The sequence below is a fragment of the Camelina sativa genome, chromosome 4, assembly GCF_030686135.1.
Source record: "Camelina sativa cultivar CO46 ecotype springtype chromosome 4, ASM3068613v1".
Lineage (NCBI taxonomy): Eukaryota > Viridiplantae > Streptophyta > Magnoliopsida > Brassicales > Brassicaceae > Camelina > Camelina sativa.
This window is the reverse complement of record NC_141883.1, coordinates 24,541,907-24,557,756: the sequence shown is the minus strand read 5'-3', so window position 1 is coordinate 24,557,756 and position 15,850 is coordinate 24,541,907. Positions and strand designations below refer to the sequence as shown.

Genomic DNA, 15,850 nt, shown 5'->3' with positions numbered 1-15,850 from the left:
TTAAACTGACCGGTTTAAATATAGGAAGATTTTCCGGTTTAAACCAATTTCACCTTTTGTACCCTATTCTCATCCACTAACTTGCACATCAAACTATACAATTATCGTAACTTCATAAAAGATACTATAAGATTACTTTCCATATCTCACAATTCACATCACGTCAGAGCAAGTAATGGCATGACACATGTCTTATATTATTTATTTATTGCCAATCTTGTTTTCTATATTTAGCTCTTTACACATAAACTACAATATCTCTCTTCTCTTCATTTTCTCAAGATCGATCAGAGTAACTCTCTCTATTGTATTGTGTGGAAGAAACAGAAGAAAGAAATGATCAAGAACACAGAGAACTCTCAGGTCTCTGTGTTCTCTCACTCGTGCTCGTATCAGTCACGATCCTTCTCTTAACCAATGACACCATCGATCTCTTCCCTTACTTGTCTCTCTCTAATCTCCGTCGATCTTCTCTCTCCAACATCCCCACCGCCACACCAATCTCGAGTCCCACCAACGACGACTCATCATCTCCTCCGGAACCACCGGTTAATCAGACCCGAGTCGATGATCATCCGATTGATCAAGGTTTGGAATTGGATTGGCGTAAAGAAGACAAAGAATGGAATGTGAGTTTGAAGGTGGATTGGAAGAGATGTGAGAGTCCAGATTACATACCTTGTTTGGATAACACGAAAGCTATCAAGAAACTCACGTCGAAGAGGAACATGGAGCACAGAGAGAGACATTGCCCTGAGCCTGCGCCTAAATGTTTGGTTCCTTTGCCACAACGCTACAAAGTTCCTCTTCCTTGGCCTCAGAGTAGGGACATGGTGAGAGACTCGTTTCTATTTTTTCGGTAAGATATTTTCTTTTGTTACGGTTTCTTTGGTTCTTGCAAAAAAGAGATAAGGTTTTCTTGGTTCTTGCTTTGTTGATTCAAAGTAGTTTAGTTATTGTGATTGCTCTGCTTTCTAAAATTCTTGTTTCTGCAGATTTGGTATGATAATGTTCCTCACCCGAAGCTTGTAGAATACAAGAAAGATCAGAACTGGGTGCGCAAATCCGGACCTTTCTTTGTCTTCCCTGGAGGTGGAACTCAATTCAAAGACGGTGTTATTCACTACATCAACTTCATACAAAAGGTTTAAAAACATATAACACATAAACCAAAACATTTGATTCAGTTTTATTGAGTTTTGGTTTTTTCTTTTTTTTGTACAGACGTTACGTGTACTTGACTGGGGGAAGAAAGTGAGAGTGGTTCTTGATGTTGGTTGTGGTGTGGCTAGCTTTGGTGGGACTTTACTTGATAAAAACGTAATCACAATGTCATTTGCTCCTAAAGACGAACACGAAGCTCCTTGGTTTTAAAAAGCGCGCCTGTGGCGCGCCATGGCGCGTTGCGCAATGATGTGAGGAGATGAGGGAAACATGACACTATGGCAAGGCGATATCCATGATGCGAGCGAAACGATGAGCCATAGCCGATGCGACCATTGCGTGAGGCGAGCGCAACATGGTTTATGGCACAAACAAGGTAAAAAATTGTTCTGTAAAATAGTAGTTTACTTATATATCAAACGTATAATGAAAAAATATTTGATTTTCTCAATAATATCTTTAATTATTGATTTTATGTAATCAAAAATCTTTGATTTGATCATTTTTTCACCCATTATATATAAGAAAACCCTAGTTTATTTAGTCTCCTCATCTCTTTTATTCACGAGTCCTAAACGTCTACAGCTTCTGCACGTCTACACGTCTACAGCTACTGCAAAAGGTAATCATCTACTAATCAAAACTGTTGTATACTTACTTGTATTTCTTAATTTCTTTTGAGATGGATTGGATTGTTTTATGCTAGTTTATTCTAAAGTTTTAATAAGTTTCAGCAGAATACCTCTTATTTTCTTTCTTTTAAACACCAAGCGCCTCATATCCATGTTGCGATGCGCCGCATGCGCCATGGCGTATGGCACATTAACAGGATGTTTGTGCCACAGTGCGCTTTGCGCGATTTAAAACCAAGCGAAGCTCAGATTCAGTTCGCACTCGAACGAGGGATTCCAGCTACTCTAGCTGTTATTGGAACTCAAAAGCTTCCTTTCCCTGATAATGCTTACGACGTTATCCATTGCGCTAGATGCAGAGTCCATTGGCACGGATACGGTTGATATACTCAATATATACATCCTTAAGTTTTTGAATCAGAGAAGTTCATTGCTTTTGTTAATACTGTTTTTGAAATGTGTTGTTGCAGGTGGTAGACCACTTTTGGAACTTAACCGAGTTCTAAGGCCTGGAGGGTTTTTTGTCTGGTCAGCTACACCGGTTTATCAACACGATGAAGGACACCGTAACGTTTGGAAAAGTTAGTATTATGATTCGTTAGTCTTATCCTGACTATGTTTTAATAAGCGTACAGAAGAAGGTTTATGAATGTTTCTGCTTTTGTGTGTGTTTTCTCTTGCAGCGATGGAGGCTTTGACTACATCAATGTGTTGGAAAGTTGTGGCTAGAACACGTTTCACAAAAGTTGGATTCGTGATTTACCAAAAACCAGATTCAGATTCTTGCTATGAAGCTCGTAAGGAAAAGGAACCACCTCTCTGCATCGAAGAAGAGACTAAGAAGAACAGTTCATGGTAATGAAATTTTTACCCTATTTTGTTTCATTTCAACAAAAAGCAGAGTTTTTGATGTCTCTTGAGTCTTGACCAATACCTGTAACTTCGAATCACAGGTACACTCCTCTGCTTACTTGTCTACCAAAAGTACCGGTCGGTTTAACCGGAAAATGGCCTTCTGTATGGCCTGGAAGGTTACACGAGACACCGGTTAGCCTCTTGACAGAACAGACTAGTGAAGAGAGATACAGAGAAGATACGAAACTCTGGTCTGGGATCATATCAGATATCTACCTAAACGGTTTAGCTATAAACTGGAGCAGGATTCACAATGTTATGGACATGAACGCTGGCTATGGAGGGTGAGACAATATTTCAATATATCAATATAGTTCACAAAGTAAGAATCTTCTGTTGCTTACTCATCTTGGTTCATAATTTGCTTTCAGATTTGCTGCTGCTCTTATAAACAAACCTCTTTGGGTGATGAATGTGATTCCTGTGGCTGGTGAAGACACCTTATCAACAATTTTCGATAGAGGTTTGATCGGGATATACCATGATTGGTGTGAGTCGTTCAATACATACCCTAGATCATATGATCTCTTGCACTCTAGTTTCCTTCTCACTAATCTTTCTCAAAGGTAAAGATTGAACTGGACTGGTTTCGTGTGTTTGGATCCAGAACAAAACTACATGTTGTTTTTAACTATGGGGTTTTGGATTTTCTCAGGTGTGAGTTGATGGAGGTGGTAGTGGAAATAGACAGAATAGTAAGACCAGGAGGGTATCTTGTGGTGCAAGACACAGTTGAAATGTTGAAGAAGCTAAATCCTATTCTTTTATCTCTCCGATGGTCAACGAATGTGTACAGAGGCAAATACCTTGTTGGCGTCAAGTCTTCGTGGCGTCCGTGAAGAGTTCTTTGACGTTTTGAGCAACGCTGTTCTTAATTTTGTTGAAGCGTAATTTTGGCTTGGAAAGTATAGGAATGAATCTAAAAGGCGAAATTATTTTTGACAAAGTGTTCTTTATTAACTAAGCTTTCAAAAGAATTGAAGTTTTATATACAAATCTTTTTTTCTCTAATATGTTTGATTTAGGATTAGGTTTTGATTGTTCATACTTGTCTACTTGATATAGAAGAAATCAAATATGGGTTGTTGGGTCTCTGGACGGTAGTTTTAATAATGGGCCTGAATCGTAATATGGGCTTAATGATGAGCCTGTTAGGGAAGGACAAAAACGACAGAACACATAGCTCTCTCTCTGTCTCATAACAAGCAAAAGCCCTAGTTAAAACCCTAGCCGTTATATAGATCTTCACTCGCATCGCCGAAGTTAAATCTACGGACGCGTTGAGAAGACGAACTTTTTTTGTGTGTTTCATCTGCAAAGGTACTTGATTTGTCGGTGAACCCTTTTCATGTTTTCTTTATGATTCTGCTTCATTTGATGAATCCAATTGTTTCTCTGTTTTTTCAATTTTGGGGGGTTTTGTATTGCGTAGAAGCACATATCGAAGGCTTGCAGATAACGTATAATCAAAAACGCCTGCGAGCTCAATATTTGTGCGATATTCTAAAAACCATCCATTTGGGATTTAAAAATAATCTCTGTGTTATAAGAACTTATCTTTTCTTATCGACAATTTGATGGGTGTGACATTTTTATATCTTGATTTCATGATTTGTTGTTTCATATGAGTTCGATATGGATCAGTTCTGAACAGTTTATTCCTTTGAATTGAGTGAATCAGGCAATAATAGAATCACACCATTGTTGTTGTTGTTTGAACAATTTGAGACCTTTTTGAGTTGCGTTTGTGGCTGTGTTGGAATGAAGAAGAGTCTATATAGGAAGTGATCTTTGTATAGGGTTTTGAGCTTCAGATCCATGGTTTAGTTCATAGTTTGAGTTTCTGAATCATAACTTTTGTTATTTACAGGATTAGTGAAACCTGAGAGAAAATGGCGAACCCAAAAGTCTTCTTTGACATCTTGATTGGGAAGATGAAGGCAGGGCGTGTTGTAATGGAGCTATTCGCTGATGTAACACCAAGAACAGCTGATAATTTCCGTGCTTTGTGCACAGGAGAGAAGGGAATTGGGAAAGCAGGGAAGGCATTACACTACAAAGGCTCAGCCTTTCACCGTATCATCCCAGGATTCATGTGCCAAGGTGGAGATTTCACCCGTGGGAATGGAACTGGAGGTGAATCGATATACGGGGCTAAGTTTGATGATGAGAACTTCAAGTTGAAGCACACTGGTCCAGGGATTTTGTCCATGGCTAACTCTGGTCCAAACACAAATGGGTCTCAGTTCTTCATTTGCACTGAGAAGACATCGTGGCTTGATGGGAATCACGTTGTCTTTGGGAAAGTTGTTGATGGTTACAATGTGGTGAAGGCAATGGAGGATGTTGGATCTGACAGGGGAAATACTTCTGAACCAGTTGTGATTGAAGATTGTGGTGAGCTCAAGAACCCAAGTTCGTAAGTTTTAAACACGTTTGGGTTGATCTTGACTGTTGTGAAGTGGAGACTGCAGCATCAGAGATAGTTAAGATCAATCTAATTGCTATATGCAAAGCACTACTACTTAGGTTATGACAATTATCATATGAACCTTTTAGTAAGTGATTCATCCTTTTAAGTTTTTATAAAAAAACTATGTATGAGTGTGGATGGATGGATGATAATAATGGTAAATTTCTTTATTGAGTCATTTGGTTTTGGTTTTTTCAAGTTTTCCAATCTATTATGATGAACTGTTTCATGTTTTGGTATTAGTTATGTATAAGCCAAACTCTCTCAACTCTCTTAGGGGATTCACTTGCGACTTTCACTGAAAGCTATAGAACTGCTGACTTTTCAAAATGGGCGGATTTATACATGCATATAACTAGATAAGACTAGGGGGTCTTTCGCTTTTGCCGGATCTAGAGAGATACTACGAGTCCTCCGTCCCAGATTCCATCGCCGCGGCCATCTGGTTCACCGGTACTACCAAAAAGTCTCATGCTTACATTACTGTTATTGATGGTTTGATCTCCTCGTGCTCTGCCATGGTCATGTGGGAATTGTTCTTTTTATCCAGTGAAAACAAGTATTTTCTCACATTTCTTTGATTAGTTTCCGTTTGTAGTTAAAGTTTCAGCTTAAAAACTCCAACCACCAGTTTGTCATTGCAATTCATGCTATTTTTGTTACTAAAAGTCAGACTCCCACCAGCCCATCATAATAACGAAACCAATGACTAATTGCATGAGAGAAAAAGTCAGAATGCTTCATTATTAGTATTAAGAAAAGAAAGATGTATTTATTTTCAAGTCAACAAATTAGGTCCGCTTACATTAAGGATCATGTGCAGCCTCTTCACTTTTAAGGACAAAATCTAGCATGGAATATATATTGTACTCCCTATAATCTTTGGACTTAAATGTGCCAGAAAACAAAAGAAGCCAAAGCCAGCCACCATCGAATAAGACTTTGCCATAACCGTGAGAGATATGGTTCTTTATAAAAAATGTTGTTTATACTCCAAAAGACTTTGTCTTATATATATAGCGTATGGACATAATCATTTTTTTTTTCATTAGCCCCAATAGATAAAGAAGCAGTTAAATCTTTCTTATACCAGTTCAACAAATATAATCTTGCGCTGTAATGGATTTTCATAATTTCCGATTATTATCTCATTTTATTCTCGTCGCAGTTTTCATCTTCCACGACTCATGTTATTCCGACGAAGGTACAATTGTTAGTTTCCTAATTTTATCAATCATTCAACTTATGATTTCTTTTTTTCGGTTATACCTATAGTATACTGATATGATCTCCAACTTATGTTTTCGTGAAGCTGGAAACTATAGATTTATGAAAGATGCAGCATCAGCACCAAATTTGTCTCACTTCGACTATATAGTAGTTGGAGGAGGAACCGCCGGATGTGCATTAGCTGCAACGCTCTCTCAAAACGCTACCGTGTTAGTCCTCGAACGCGGCGGTTCCCCTTACGACGACCCAACCGCGACAGACATCGGTAACTTCGCAAACACACTCTTGAACACAACACCAAACTCTTGGTCGCAGCTATTCGTCACCGAAGACGGCGTCTACAACTCACGCGCTCGCGTGCTCGGTGGAGGAACCGTTATAAACGCGGGATTCTACTCGCGTGCGGAAGAAGATTTCGTGGCGGAAGCAGGATGGGAGAGAGACGAGGTCGAAGCGGCTTACGAGTGGGTCGAGAAAAAAGTGGTTTTCGAACCGCAGGTTAAAGGATGGCAATCGGCGTTTCGAGATGGTCTTTTAGAGGCTGGAGTCACTCCTTTCAATGGTTTCACGTACGAACATGTCGTTGGCACCAAAATTGGTGGTACCATATTTGACCCGGATGGTCATAGACACACCGCGGCTAATTTGTTGGAGTATGCTAATCCGGATAAGATTGTTGTCTACTTGCATGCTTCTGTCCATAAAATCCTCTTCACTACCAAAGGTATTTGACTATTAATTGATTATAAAATACAGTTCTTTTTTGTAAGAGAGAGGGACGTTGCTGGCCAAAAAATAAGAAACCAATAAAAGAGAGAGACGTAGCTTACACGTAATCAAACTTTTATTTTTTTAATCATTTGTGTTTGTTAGTTGAAAATACGTCTTTTTAAGCATATATATTATACGCAGTAAGGAGAGACATTATTGTTAGATATTGACTAGAGCATGGTTATAATATTTAATTTTAATATAATTGGACAGGTAATGGGAGGCCCAAAGCATATGGGGTGATATTTCAAGATGCAGGTGGAGTGTACCACACGGCAGAATTGGGAACGCAAGATTCAATAATGAATGAGGTGATCTTATCAGCTGGTGCCATTGCGAGCCCGCAGCTACTGATGCTGAGTGGTGTAGGCCCTGCAGCCCATCTTGCAGCGCATGGGGTGAATCCAGTCATTGTAGATCACCCAATGGTGGGGCAAGGGATGGCTGATAACCCGATGAACCCGGTGTTCATCCCTTCTCCTGAACCCGTAGAAGTGTCTCTTGTACAAGCTGTTGGGATTACCAAGTTTGGTAGTTATATCGAAGGTGGAAGTGCGTTAAGTCTGTCTATTAGTTTGACCCGTAGCTTCTTAGATGGTGTTTTGAATCTTGTTAAAAAGGTATAATCAATTAATCTTGTTTTGAAATTGTTATAACACAAGACTAATTCCATATCCTATTTTTGTATAATGTTTCTTATGCAGACAAAACTTCGTACTCTATCCATCTCAACATTTTTAAATTCTTTGGATCTTCGCTTGAACGTGGCGACAAAAGCGGGTGTGATCATCCAAAAAGTGAATGGACCGCTCTCGAGAGGTCACTTGGAGTTGCGAAATACAGATCCAGATGATAACCCCTCAGTGACATTCAACTACTATCAGAATCAAGAAGATTTGAACAAATGTGTTGAGGGACTTAGTACCATTATTAAAGTGATAGAATCGAAAGGGTACTCCAAGTACAAGTACCCTGGATCGAGTGGGCGTGGATTATTAAATCTCATTCTTGCCCTTCCCACCAATCTAAGGGCAAGACACATAACCTCGGCGTTCGATTTAAAACAGTTTTGTAAAGATACCGTGATGACTATATATCATTACCACGGAGGTTGTCAAGTAGGGAAAGTGGTCGACAATGATTACAAAGTATTAGGGATTGATGCTTTGAGGGTCATCGATGGTTCCACGTTTCTCAAGTCTCCAGGGACTAATCCCCAGGCCGCGATCATGATGCTCGGAAGGTACGTAAACACATGCAAAGACCAATCGATACAAATGATATAAATATGTTTTAATTGTAAAATTTATGGAGAATTGTAATGTGTAGGTATATGGGTCAGAAAATTCTTCGAGAGAGGACGGCTTTCTGAAGAAACATGAGATTTTAAAATTTAAATATACTAAAAAATCATTATTAAGGAAAAAAATATTTAGTTCTTTTCAATTCTACAAATTAGGTCTTCTTTTCAAAGGGACAATTGTGCAGCTTGGTCATTTCTTCATGCAAATGCAGAGAAACTAAAAAGGAACCGAAAAGGATAACAAAATCTTTGAATTATGATGTATGGTTGGAAAAAAAAAATATGGATACAATTAAAACGTGTATGATAAGGACCGTGGGGTAACATTAACTATATATATTAATTGTTATATAATAAAAACAAAGTCTAACATGTAAGATATATAATAATATCTATATTATTATTTTTGAAGTTCGCCGTTGAAGGTTTGATTATTTAATTTGTTTTATTTACAACACTAATCCCTAAAACAATTCCATAAATAACATTGCAGAGAAACTCAAATACTAAACTTTCTTAAATTGACCAACATTTGATACATTTATTGCCATAAAATCTTAACAACATCTATACATTCCCATTTTTCCAAAAACAATTCTACCCAATAAATTTTTAACCCATTAAATCTCCAAAACTATTTTTATGGATGCTAGAATCTCTCAAATTTAAATGACATACAACAGATTTTCCATAACAAAAGTTTACAATCTCCATAATTATATTAACATTAATAAATTTCCTAAACCGAAAATCCAATTTTAGAATGTTTTAAAACCAATATTCACAAATATTTAAATTTAGCAAGAAAACATACATTTAAATCAGTATATATTTTATTTAGAAACTGAATATTGTTTGGTAATAATATAAACAACTAAAAATGGAATACAATTAAATTTCGCTTTTATTGGTCTCGATAAAAGACTCTTTCTTCATCAAGCATATTTAGATATATAAATATCAACTTCAAAAAGTATACAAAACATCTACAACCTCATATCTAAAAGAGACATGACTGCAACATTTAGTTTTTTGAGAGATGTCCGTCCTTACAAGACGGCGTGGAGGGTGCAAGTGAAAGTCCTTCAAGCAGCACTGCGGAAACCTTGGAGCTGATCTTGGCACTGTAAGAATCACACAAAAACATAATTTCTATTTTTCTCTTTTATTATTCACATGAATCTTACTATGCTGTTTTAATCATTTCAGGTAATGAAAATCCACACATCAGTCAAAAAAGACATGGTTACACGGTATGTTTGATTATTTTTTTTACGCAAAAACTTTTTGATTATTATTTTTTTGCAAAAACTTATTTTAATTTTGGTGAGACGGGTTAGCATTAATCCCATATAGAGAGTTAAGTGGAATTGTTTTTCTTTTTTAAACATTTTTAGATGTGTACCACAAGATAAATATATTACTAGACTATACATATGCAACACAAGTTAAAACCTTGAAAACACTACAAAAATCTTATACTTTGAATACTTATATCAAATACCTGTAAAATTTTATATTTTTAAAATTAATAAAATAATAATAAAATAACAAATAAATACAATATTAATATTAAAATTTTAAAATTAAAAATATTGTCCCGCGGTACACCTCGGATTAAATCCTAGTAATTATACTATAATCTATGGACGTAAAGGTGCCAGCAAATTAAGAGGCTGAAACTAAAACTTAGTCGAAAAAGTATGAGATCCTTCTCTTGGGTTTGTTTATAAAAACCACTGGTTTTTGCCTCAAAAAGATAAAAGAACAAAACAAATCTATAATCTTACACTAAAATGGATTTTCATATTTTCCGATTTTTTCATTTAATACTCGTCGCAGTTTTCATCTTTCACGATTCATGGTGTTATTGCGATGAAGGTACAATAATTACTTCCCCTTACTAACCAACCATTCAATTATGTTGTTCTTTTTTGTTTTCCGGTTATCTCTGTTGCTAATACTAATTCCTAACTTTATGAAAATTTTGGTTATCTTTAAGCTGGAAACTATAGTTTTATGAAAAATGCAACATCAGCACCAACGTTGTCTCACTTCGACTACATCATCATCGGAGGAGGAACCGCCGGATGTGCATTAGCCGCAACGCTCTCTCGAGACGCCACCGTTTTAGTACTCGAACGCGGTGGGTCTCCTTACGACAATCCAGCTGCCACAGACATTGGGAACTTTGCAAACACGCTCTTAGACGTAACTCCAAACTCATGGTCGCAGCTCTTCGTCTCAGAAGACGGCGTCTACAACTCACGCGCGCGCGTGCTCGGTGGAGGGACTGTGATAAACGCGGGATTCTACTCGCGTGGGGAAGAAGATTTTATGAAGGAAGCAGGATGGGACAGAGAAGAAGTCGAAGCGGCTTATGAATGGGTCGAGAAGAAGATGGTATTCGAACCGCCGGCTAAAGGATGGCAATCGGCGTTTAGAGATGGGCTGTTGGAGGCTGGTGTGAGTCCAAACAATGGTTTCACGTTTGGACATATCAATGGGACCAAATTTGGTGGTACGATATTTGACCGGGATGGTCATAGACACACGGCAGCGAATTTGTTGGAGTATGCTAATCCGAATACGATTGTTGTCTACTTGCATGCTTCTGTCCATAAAATTCTCTTCACTACTACCAAAGGTATAATTAATACTAGTACATGTCTTCTTTTTTTTCCATGGTATGAGGTTTATGAGTTTTTATTGAAGAAGCGATGGAGTAGTGACTCGTGAGGGTTTAGGGCAGGGAGAGAAATTAAAGATGTAAAGGATACGTAGCTGATACGTAATTAGACATCAGTGTAACATAACTTGTGGTTTTTAGTTAACACTTTTTGCTACTTATGTAGGTTTTTTTTTTTTAGGTCTTATATAAGAGCTAATAGTATACATATTTACTACGCCAGAACATAGTTAAAATGTTGAATTGTAACATAATAAGAGATATACATAATTATACTAAAGTCTGTTTTAATTATCGGTCATTCGTCATTAAACAATATTGCACACACAATTGTTTTATTGCTCCGGGTACGAAAATTCTGTGTTGTCAGGGAACCAGAGGCCTAAAGCATATGGGGTGATATTTGAAGATGCAAGTGGAGTGGTCCACAAGGCAGAATTGGCAACGCAAGACTCAATGAATGAGGTGATCTTATCAGCGGGTGCCATTGCGAGCCCACAGCTATTGATGTTAAGTGGTGTGGGTCCTGCGGCCCATCTCAAAGCTTATGGGGTGAATCCGGTCATCCTAGATAACCCCATGGTGGGACAAGGGATGGCTGATAACCCGATGAATCCGGTTTTCATTCCTTCTCCTGAACCCGTAGAAGTGTCTCTTGTACAAGCCGTTGGGATCACCAAGTTTGGCAGTTACATTGAAGGTGGAAGTGGACTAAGTCTCTCTATTAGTTTGACCCGTAGCTTCTTAGATGGTGTCCTCAAACTTGTTAAAAAGGTATAATATATTAATACACTCACATGCTATTTAATTTGTTATAACACGTACACAAGAGTAAATACCATATATATTGTCTAATATTGTTTTATGTGCAGACAAAATTTCCTACGCATCTCATCTCAAAGTTTTTTGAACCTCTGGATCTTCGCTTGAACGTGACGGCAAAAGCGGGCGTGATCATCCAGAAAACGGATGGACCGTTCTCCAGAGGTCACTTGGAATTGCGGAACACGGACCCAAATGATAACCCTTCAGTGACATTCAACTACTATCAGGATCCGGAGGATTTGAACAAGTGTGTTGAAGGAATTAGTACCATTATGAAAGTGATCGAATCCAAGGGATACTCCAAGTACAAGTACGATGGAGTGAGTGCGCGTGGACTACTTGATATCATCCTTGCCCTTCCCACCAATCTGAGGGCAAGACACATAACCTCGGCGTTCGATTTAAAACAGTATTGTAAAGATACCGTGATGACTATATATCATTACCATGGAGGTTGTCAATTAGGGAAAGTGGTCGACAATGATTACAAAGTATTAGGGGTTGATGCTTTGCGGGTCATTGATGGATCCACGTTTCTCAAGTCTCCAGGTACTAATCCCCAGGCCACTACCATGATGCTCGGAAGGTACGTAAACGCATATATGCAGAAATCAATAGATGTTTATGATTCCACCATGCTCTCTACATATCATTGTTCGAAAGCTATAGAAGATCCAACCATGTTCTCTAAATATGTGTAGGTATATGGGGCAGAAGATTCTTCAAAAGAGGACTATTATCCGAGGAAAAGAAGAAGAAGAAACCGTTAAAACCGAGTTGTAGAAGTTCTAAATCAAAGAATCCATATATAGCATCTTTTCTTTATCAAAAAAAAAAAAACCATATATATAAAAAAGATAAATACTTGTGTGTACTATGAGCTTTTAATTAAATAATTAATGTCAAATTGTGGGACGGTGTTCAATATATTATATGACCAAAAAATGACATGAGGTTTCTGATTAATTTATTTTTGTGAATGAAAGTATATGAAATCGAATTTGGTAATCTATGATTTAATAGATACAATGAGTTTTAGGATTAATTAGTTCATTTACAATCTATATAGGTCTTGTTCGTTTTCCACACGCTGCGACCGAAGTTAACGATCCGAAAAATACAAACAGCAGAAAGTAATTCCTTTATCATATTTACTATTTAAAAGTGTCACCGGAACTGTTGCTACTTTTTTTTAAAGCCATTAAAACTATCGTTATTTATTCTAACGACACCTATCCTTCTTTTTAAAGTAATTGGAGTCGATCGTTTTTAATTTACAGAGTAAAAATTGGATTGCCGGTGGAGTCGCAGCATCGTGGGAAACGAACAAGGCCATAGTACATGCATGTAGGTCCTCGATCACTGGCTAAAATGGTAAGCCAATTCCTTTTCCTCTTCGGCTCACCACCATAATATAAAACATTTGTTGTCAAACTTATCTAATGGGATTTCTTTTAAAAGTGAGAATTTCCAATTCTCCCCCAGCGATCACAGTCGTAATATTTTTTATTGAAAGAACCAAATATAAAAATAAAAATAAATCTAATTAGAATTTTGTCACATATATCACAAATTCTCAAGAAAGACATCAATTTTTCTATGACCAGATAAATACGATGACCTTTTGAATCCGAAATCATTTATCACACATGTTGATAAATAAATCTATATAATAATAACAATCTGAATAAATGCCAACAACACTTGCGATTTTTCGTACCTTTTCTAAAAATATATATATTTTTTTTGATAGAAAATTTTAACGGTTGCATCTCTCCAAAAAGTTGAATCCGTTAAATGTGTCTATTATAAACAGTTGTGTCTATTCAAATGTTCACATCTTTATAAATTTATATATAAGTGACTTCTCATCATTGTATTCAAATTTTTTTATATATATTTTTGACAAAATGTTTTACAGTTGCGTCTCTCTGAAAAGTTGCGTCTGTTGAATATAGAGTTGTGTCTTTTACAAACAGTTGTGTCTATTCAAAAGTTCACATCTTTAGAAATCTATATATAAATAACTTCTCATCATTGTATTCAAAATTTCTTTATATTTGTATTAGTTAAAAGAGAATTTTCTATTTTTGACATAATTTTTTTACAGTTGCGTCTCTCTCAAAAGTTGCGTCTGTTGAATAGAGTTGTGTCTTTTACAAACAGTTGTGTCTATTAAATGTTCACATCTTTAGAAATCTACATATAAATAATTTCTCATCATTGTATTCAATTTTTTTTTTTTTATATTTGTATTAGTTAAAAGAGAATTTGTTAGAAATGATGTTTCATCACTATAAAAATTTATTGCAGTTTGATATATTTTGTTAATCGTTGTAATATTTAATTATAATTCAGTCTCTAGGTATACATCTTCATAAATTATTAATTTTAATATATTAAAAAATATATTTTAGCCATTTAATTGAACCATTACAATATTGGTATAATTAATATTTAAGATCACATTACTTGAATAAAATATTCATAAAATTATTATTTATTAGTTTTAAATAAATAAAAAATATTGAAATGAATTGTTGCAACCTTTTAATTACACCATGACAAATTTTGTTTATTTAATGAACCATTAAAACTTTTGATTTATCTTATGAACCGTTGCAATTTTTTTGGTAAATTTGATATTTATGGTTGTGTCTACAATACTAAAATATATTTAAATAATTTTTTGTTTTCGTTTAAGTAATTTTAAGATACTCTCTTTAACCATCTATTCATCGAGGGTTATCAGGTATGAATCCAAACGAAAATTTTTGTTTTTAGCTGTTAAAAAATGTGGTTCATGTTGGTTTTTCAGTAAATGAGAGCATATTGGCTCTTATATGTTTGACTTTTTTTTTTTGGTCACAAGTATATATTTGTCTACTCCATGCTTTTTGATTAGAAAACTAATTGTATTATAGAAAACAATATGGATTTCTATTTTTCTATTTTTTTAAAAAATTTCTGATTATGAGGTAAAAATAAAAATAAAATATTAAAATTCGTTATATCATATTTTCTACTGTTGGGAATATTCAGTTTATTGGGAGATGGAAAACCGGTGATCAACAGAAAAATTGACGGTTGAGATGATTGTCCAATAAACTATCTTGACGACAAAGACTTATCTACAACTTTATATAGGTTAAAGGAATTTGTATATTTAGTTCTAGTCATAATACAATCAAATTAAAATCTTAACAACAAAAGATACTGAATATGAAATATTTAAAAGTTTGAAAAGGTTTTGGATTCTGACTACCAAAAAAGAGAGGAGCATGTGAGAGCAATGAACCCGATCGTCCTTGGCCGACCATCTTCCTTTGACGCACACATTGTGATGCTACATCATACACCTAAATATTATTGTTATAAGTTTTAATTATTATTGTTCCCCTCTAATATTTATTATATTATTTATTTATGTGTGACTCAGGATAATTAACCAGCATCTTAGGCGGAGAAAAATAAGTAGTAAATACATTCAATATTGGATTAACTATATATATATAATCTATTATAATTGCCAAAATATTTAATGACTATAGATTGTTTTATATAGAAATATGTTTCATCTATAAAACGATAGTTGTTTGTATTATATATTCATTTACAATGCTGCCTTTACGAAAATAGATATATTCTTTTTATATGAACATATAACTGAGTTTTGATTCAAGTAAATAAAATATGTGATAATTTTCTGTTTAGTTATATTCAAATTTGAGAGGATTGGTAATTTTCTAACTGATTGACTGAATAGTGATATTAATATTTATTTTTTATGCAGCAAAAATTGATTTTGGAAATAGAAATATGTTTGAGTTATGCTAAAAAATATAAAA

The 15,850-nt window shown here is 35.6% G+C and overlaps 4 protein-coding genes and 1 pseudogene across 8 annotated transcripts; all 5 read left to right on the top strand.

Moving 5' to 3' along the window:
• Window positions 1-232: 232 nt before the first annotated feature.
• Window positions 233-1,374, top strand: LOC104784104 (putative methyltransferase PMT22). Its single transcript, XM_087511503.1, has 3 exons — window positions 233-833; window positions 996-1,145; window positions 1,225-1,374. The coding sequence occupies exons 1-3, from the start codon at window positions 729-731 to the stop codon at window positions 1,372-1,374; spliced, it is 405 nt and encodes a 134-aa protein (XP_087367629.1). The 5' UTR covers window positions 233-728.
• A 25-nt stretch (window positions 1,375-1,399) lies between these two features.
• Window positions 1,400-5,362, top strand: LOC104781498 (putative methyltransferase PMT22). Of its 4 annotated transcripts, none has more exons than XM_087511502.1 (9): window positions 1,400-1,540; window positions 1,750-1,786; window positions 2,010-2,175; window positions 2,267-2,377; window positions 2,480-2,651; window positions 2,750-2,995; window positions 3,083-3,277; window positions 3,367-4,031; window positions 4,582-5,362. In XM_087511502.1, the coding sequence occupies exons 1-8, from the start codon at window positions 1,491-1,493 to the stop codon at window positions 3,548-3,550; spliced, it is 1,161 nt and encodes a 386-aa protein (XP_087367628.1). In that variant the 5' UTR covers window positions 1,400-1,490; the 3' UTR covers window positions 3,551-4,031; window positions 4,582-5,362. The 4 variants fall into 4 exon arrangements, with proteins under 4 accessions (XP_087367628.1, XP_087367626.1, XP_087367627.1 ...); XM_087511500.1 differs by having other exon boundaries at window positions 1,994-2,175; XM_087511501.1 differs by having other exon boundaries at window positions 1,936-2,175.
• LOC147946157 (peptidyl-prolyl cis-trans isomerase CYP19-3 pseudogene) lies at window positions 4,604-5,362 on the top strand (annotated as a pseudogene). The gene has a single exon (XR_015597511.1). The product of XR_015597511.1 is annotated as a peptidyl-prolyl cis-trans isomerase CYP19-3 pseudogene (transcript).
• A 724-nt stretch (window positions 5,363-6,086) lies between these two features.
• LOC104781497 (protein HOTHEAD-like) lies at window positions 6,087-8,658 on the top strand. Its single transcript, XM_010506187.3, has 5 exons — window positions 6,087-6,388; window positions 6,497-7,138; window positions 7,399-7,805; window positions 7,890-8,428; window positions 8,515-8,658. The coding sequence occupies exons 1-5, from the start codon at window positions 6,304-6,306 to the stop codon at window positions 8,555-8,557; spliced, it is 1,716 nt and encodes a 571-aa protein (XP_010504489.1). The 5' UTR covers window positions 6,087-6,303; the 3' UTR covers window positions 8,558-8,658.
• A 1,463-nt stretch (window positions 8,659-10,121) lies between these two features.
• Window positions 10,122-13,010, top strand: LOC104781496 (protein HOTHEAD). Its single transcript, XM_010506185.3, has 5 exons — window positions 10,122-10,369; window positions 10,491-11,135; window positions 11,548-11,951; window positions 12,050-12,588; window positions 12,704-13,010. Exons 1-5 carry the CDS (start codon window positions 10,285-10,287, stop codon window positions 12,783-12,785), a joined length of 1,755 nt encoding a protein of 584 aa, XP_010504487.1. The 5' UTR covers window positions 10,122-10,284; the 3' UTR covers window positions 12,786-13,010.
• The last annotated feature ends 2,840 nt before the right edge of the window (window positions 13,011-15,850 follow it).

Coding starts and splice junctions, on each gene's coding strand:
- LOC104781498 (XM_087511499.1), top strand. CDS start 1,491: ATGCGACCATTGCGTGAGGCGAGCGCAACATGGTTTATGGCACAAACA. Junction 1,787..1,901: donor GTCTACAGCTACTGCAAAAG/GTAATCATCTAC, acceptor AAGTTTCAGCAG/AATACCTCTTATTTTCTTTC. Junction 2,652..2,749: donor ACTAAGAAGAACAGTTCATG/GTAATGAAATTT, acceptor TTCGAATCACAG/GTACACTCCTCTGCTTACTT.
- LOC104784104 (XM_087511503.1), top strand. CDS start 729: ATGGAGCACAGAGAGAGACATTGCCCTGAGCCTGCGCCTAAATGTTTG. Junction 834..995: donor GGCCTCAGAGTAGGGACATG/GTGAGAGACTCG, acceptor TTGTTTCTGCAG/ATTTGGTATGATAATGTTCC. Junction 1,146..1,224: donor ACATCAACTTCATACAAAAG/GTTTAAAAACAT, acceptor TTTTTTGTACAG/ACGTTACGTGTACTTGACTG.
- LOC104781497 (XM_010506187.3), top strand. CDS start 6,304: ATGGATTTTCATAATTTCCGATTATTATCTCATTTTATTCTCGTCGCA. Junction 7,139..7,398: donor AATCCTCTTCACTACCAAAG/GTATTTGACTAT, acceptor ATAATTGGACAG/GTAATGGGAGGCCCAAAGCA. Junction 7,806..7,889: donor TTTTGAATCTTGTTAAAAAG/GTATAATCAATT, acceptor TTTCTTATGCAG/ACAAAACTTCGTACTCTATC.
- LOC104781496 (XM_010506185.3), top strand. CDS start 10,285: ATGGATTTTCATATTTTCCGATTTTTTCATTTAATACTCGTCGCAGTT. Junction 11,136..11,547: donor TCTCTTCACTACTACCAAAG/GTATAATTAATA, acceptor CTGTGTTGTCAG/GGAACCAGAGGCCTAAAGCA. Junction 12,589..12,703: donor ACTACCATGATGCTCGGAAG/GTACGTAAACGC, acceptor AAATATGTGTAG/GTATATGGGGCAGAAGATTC.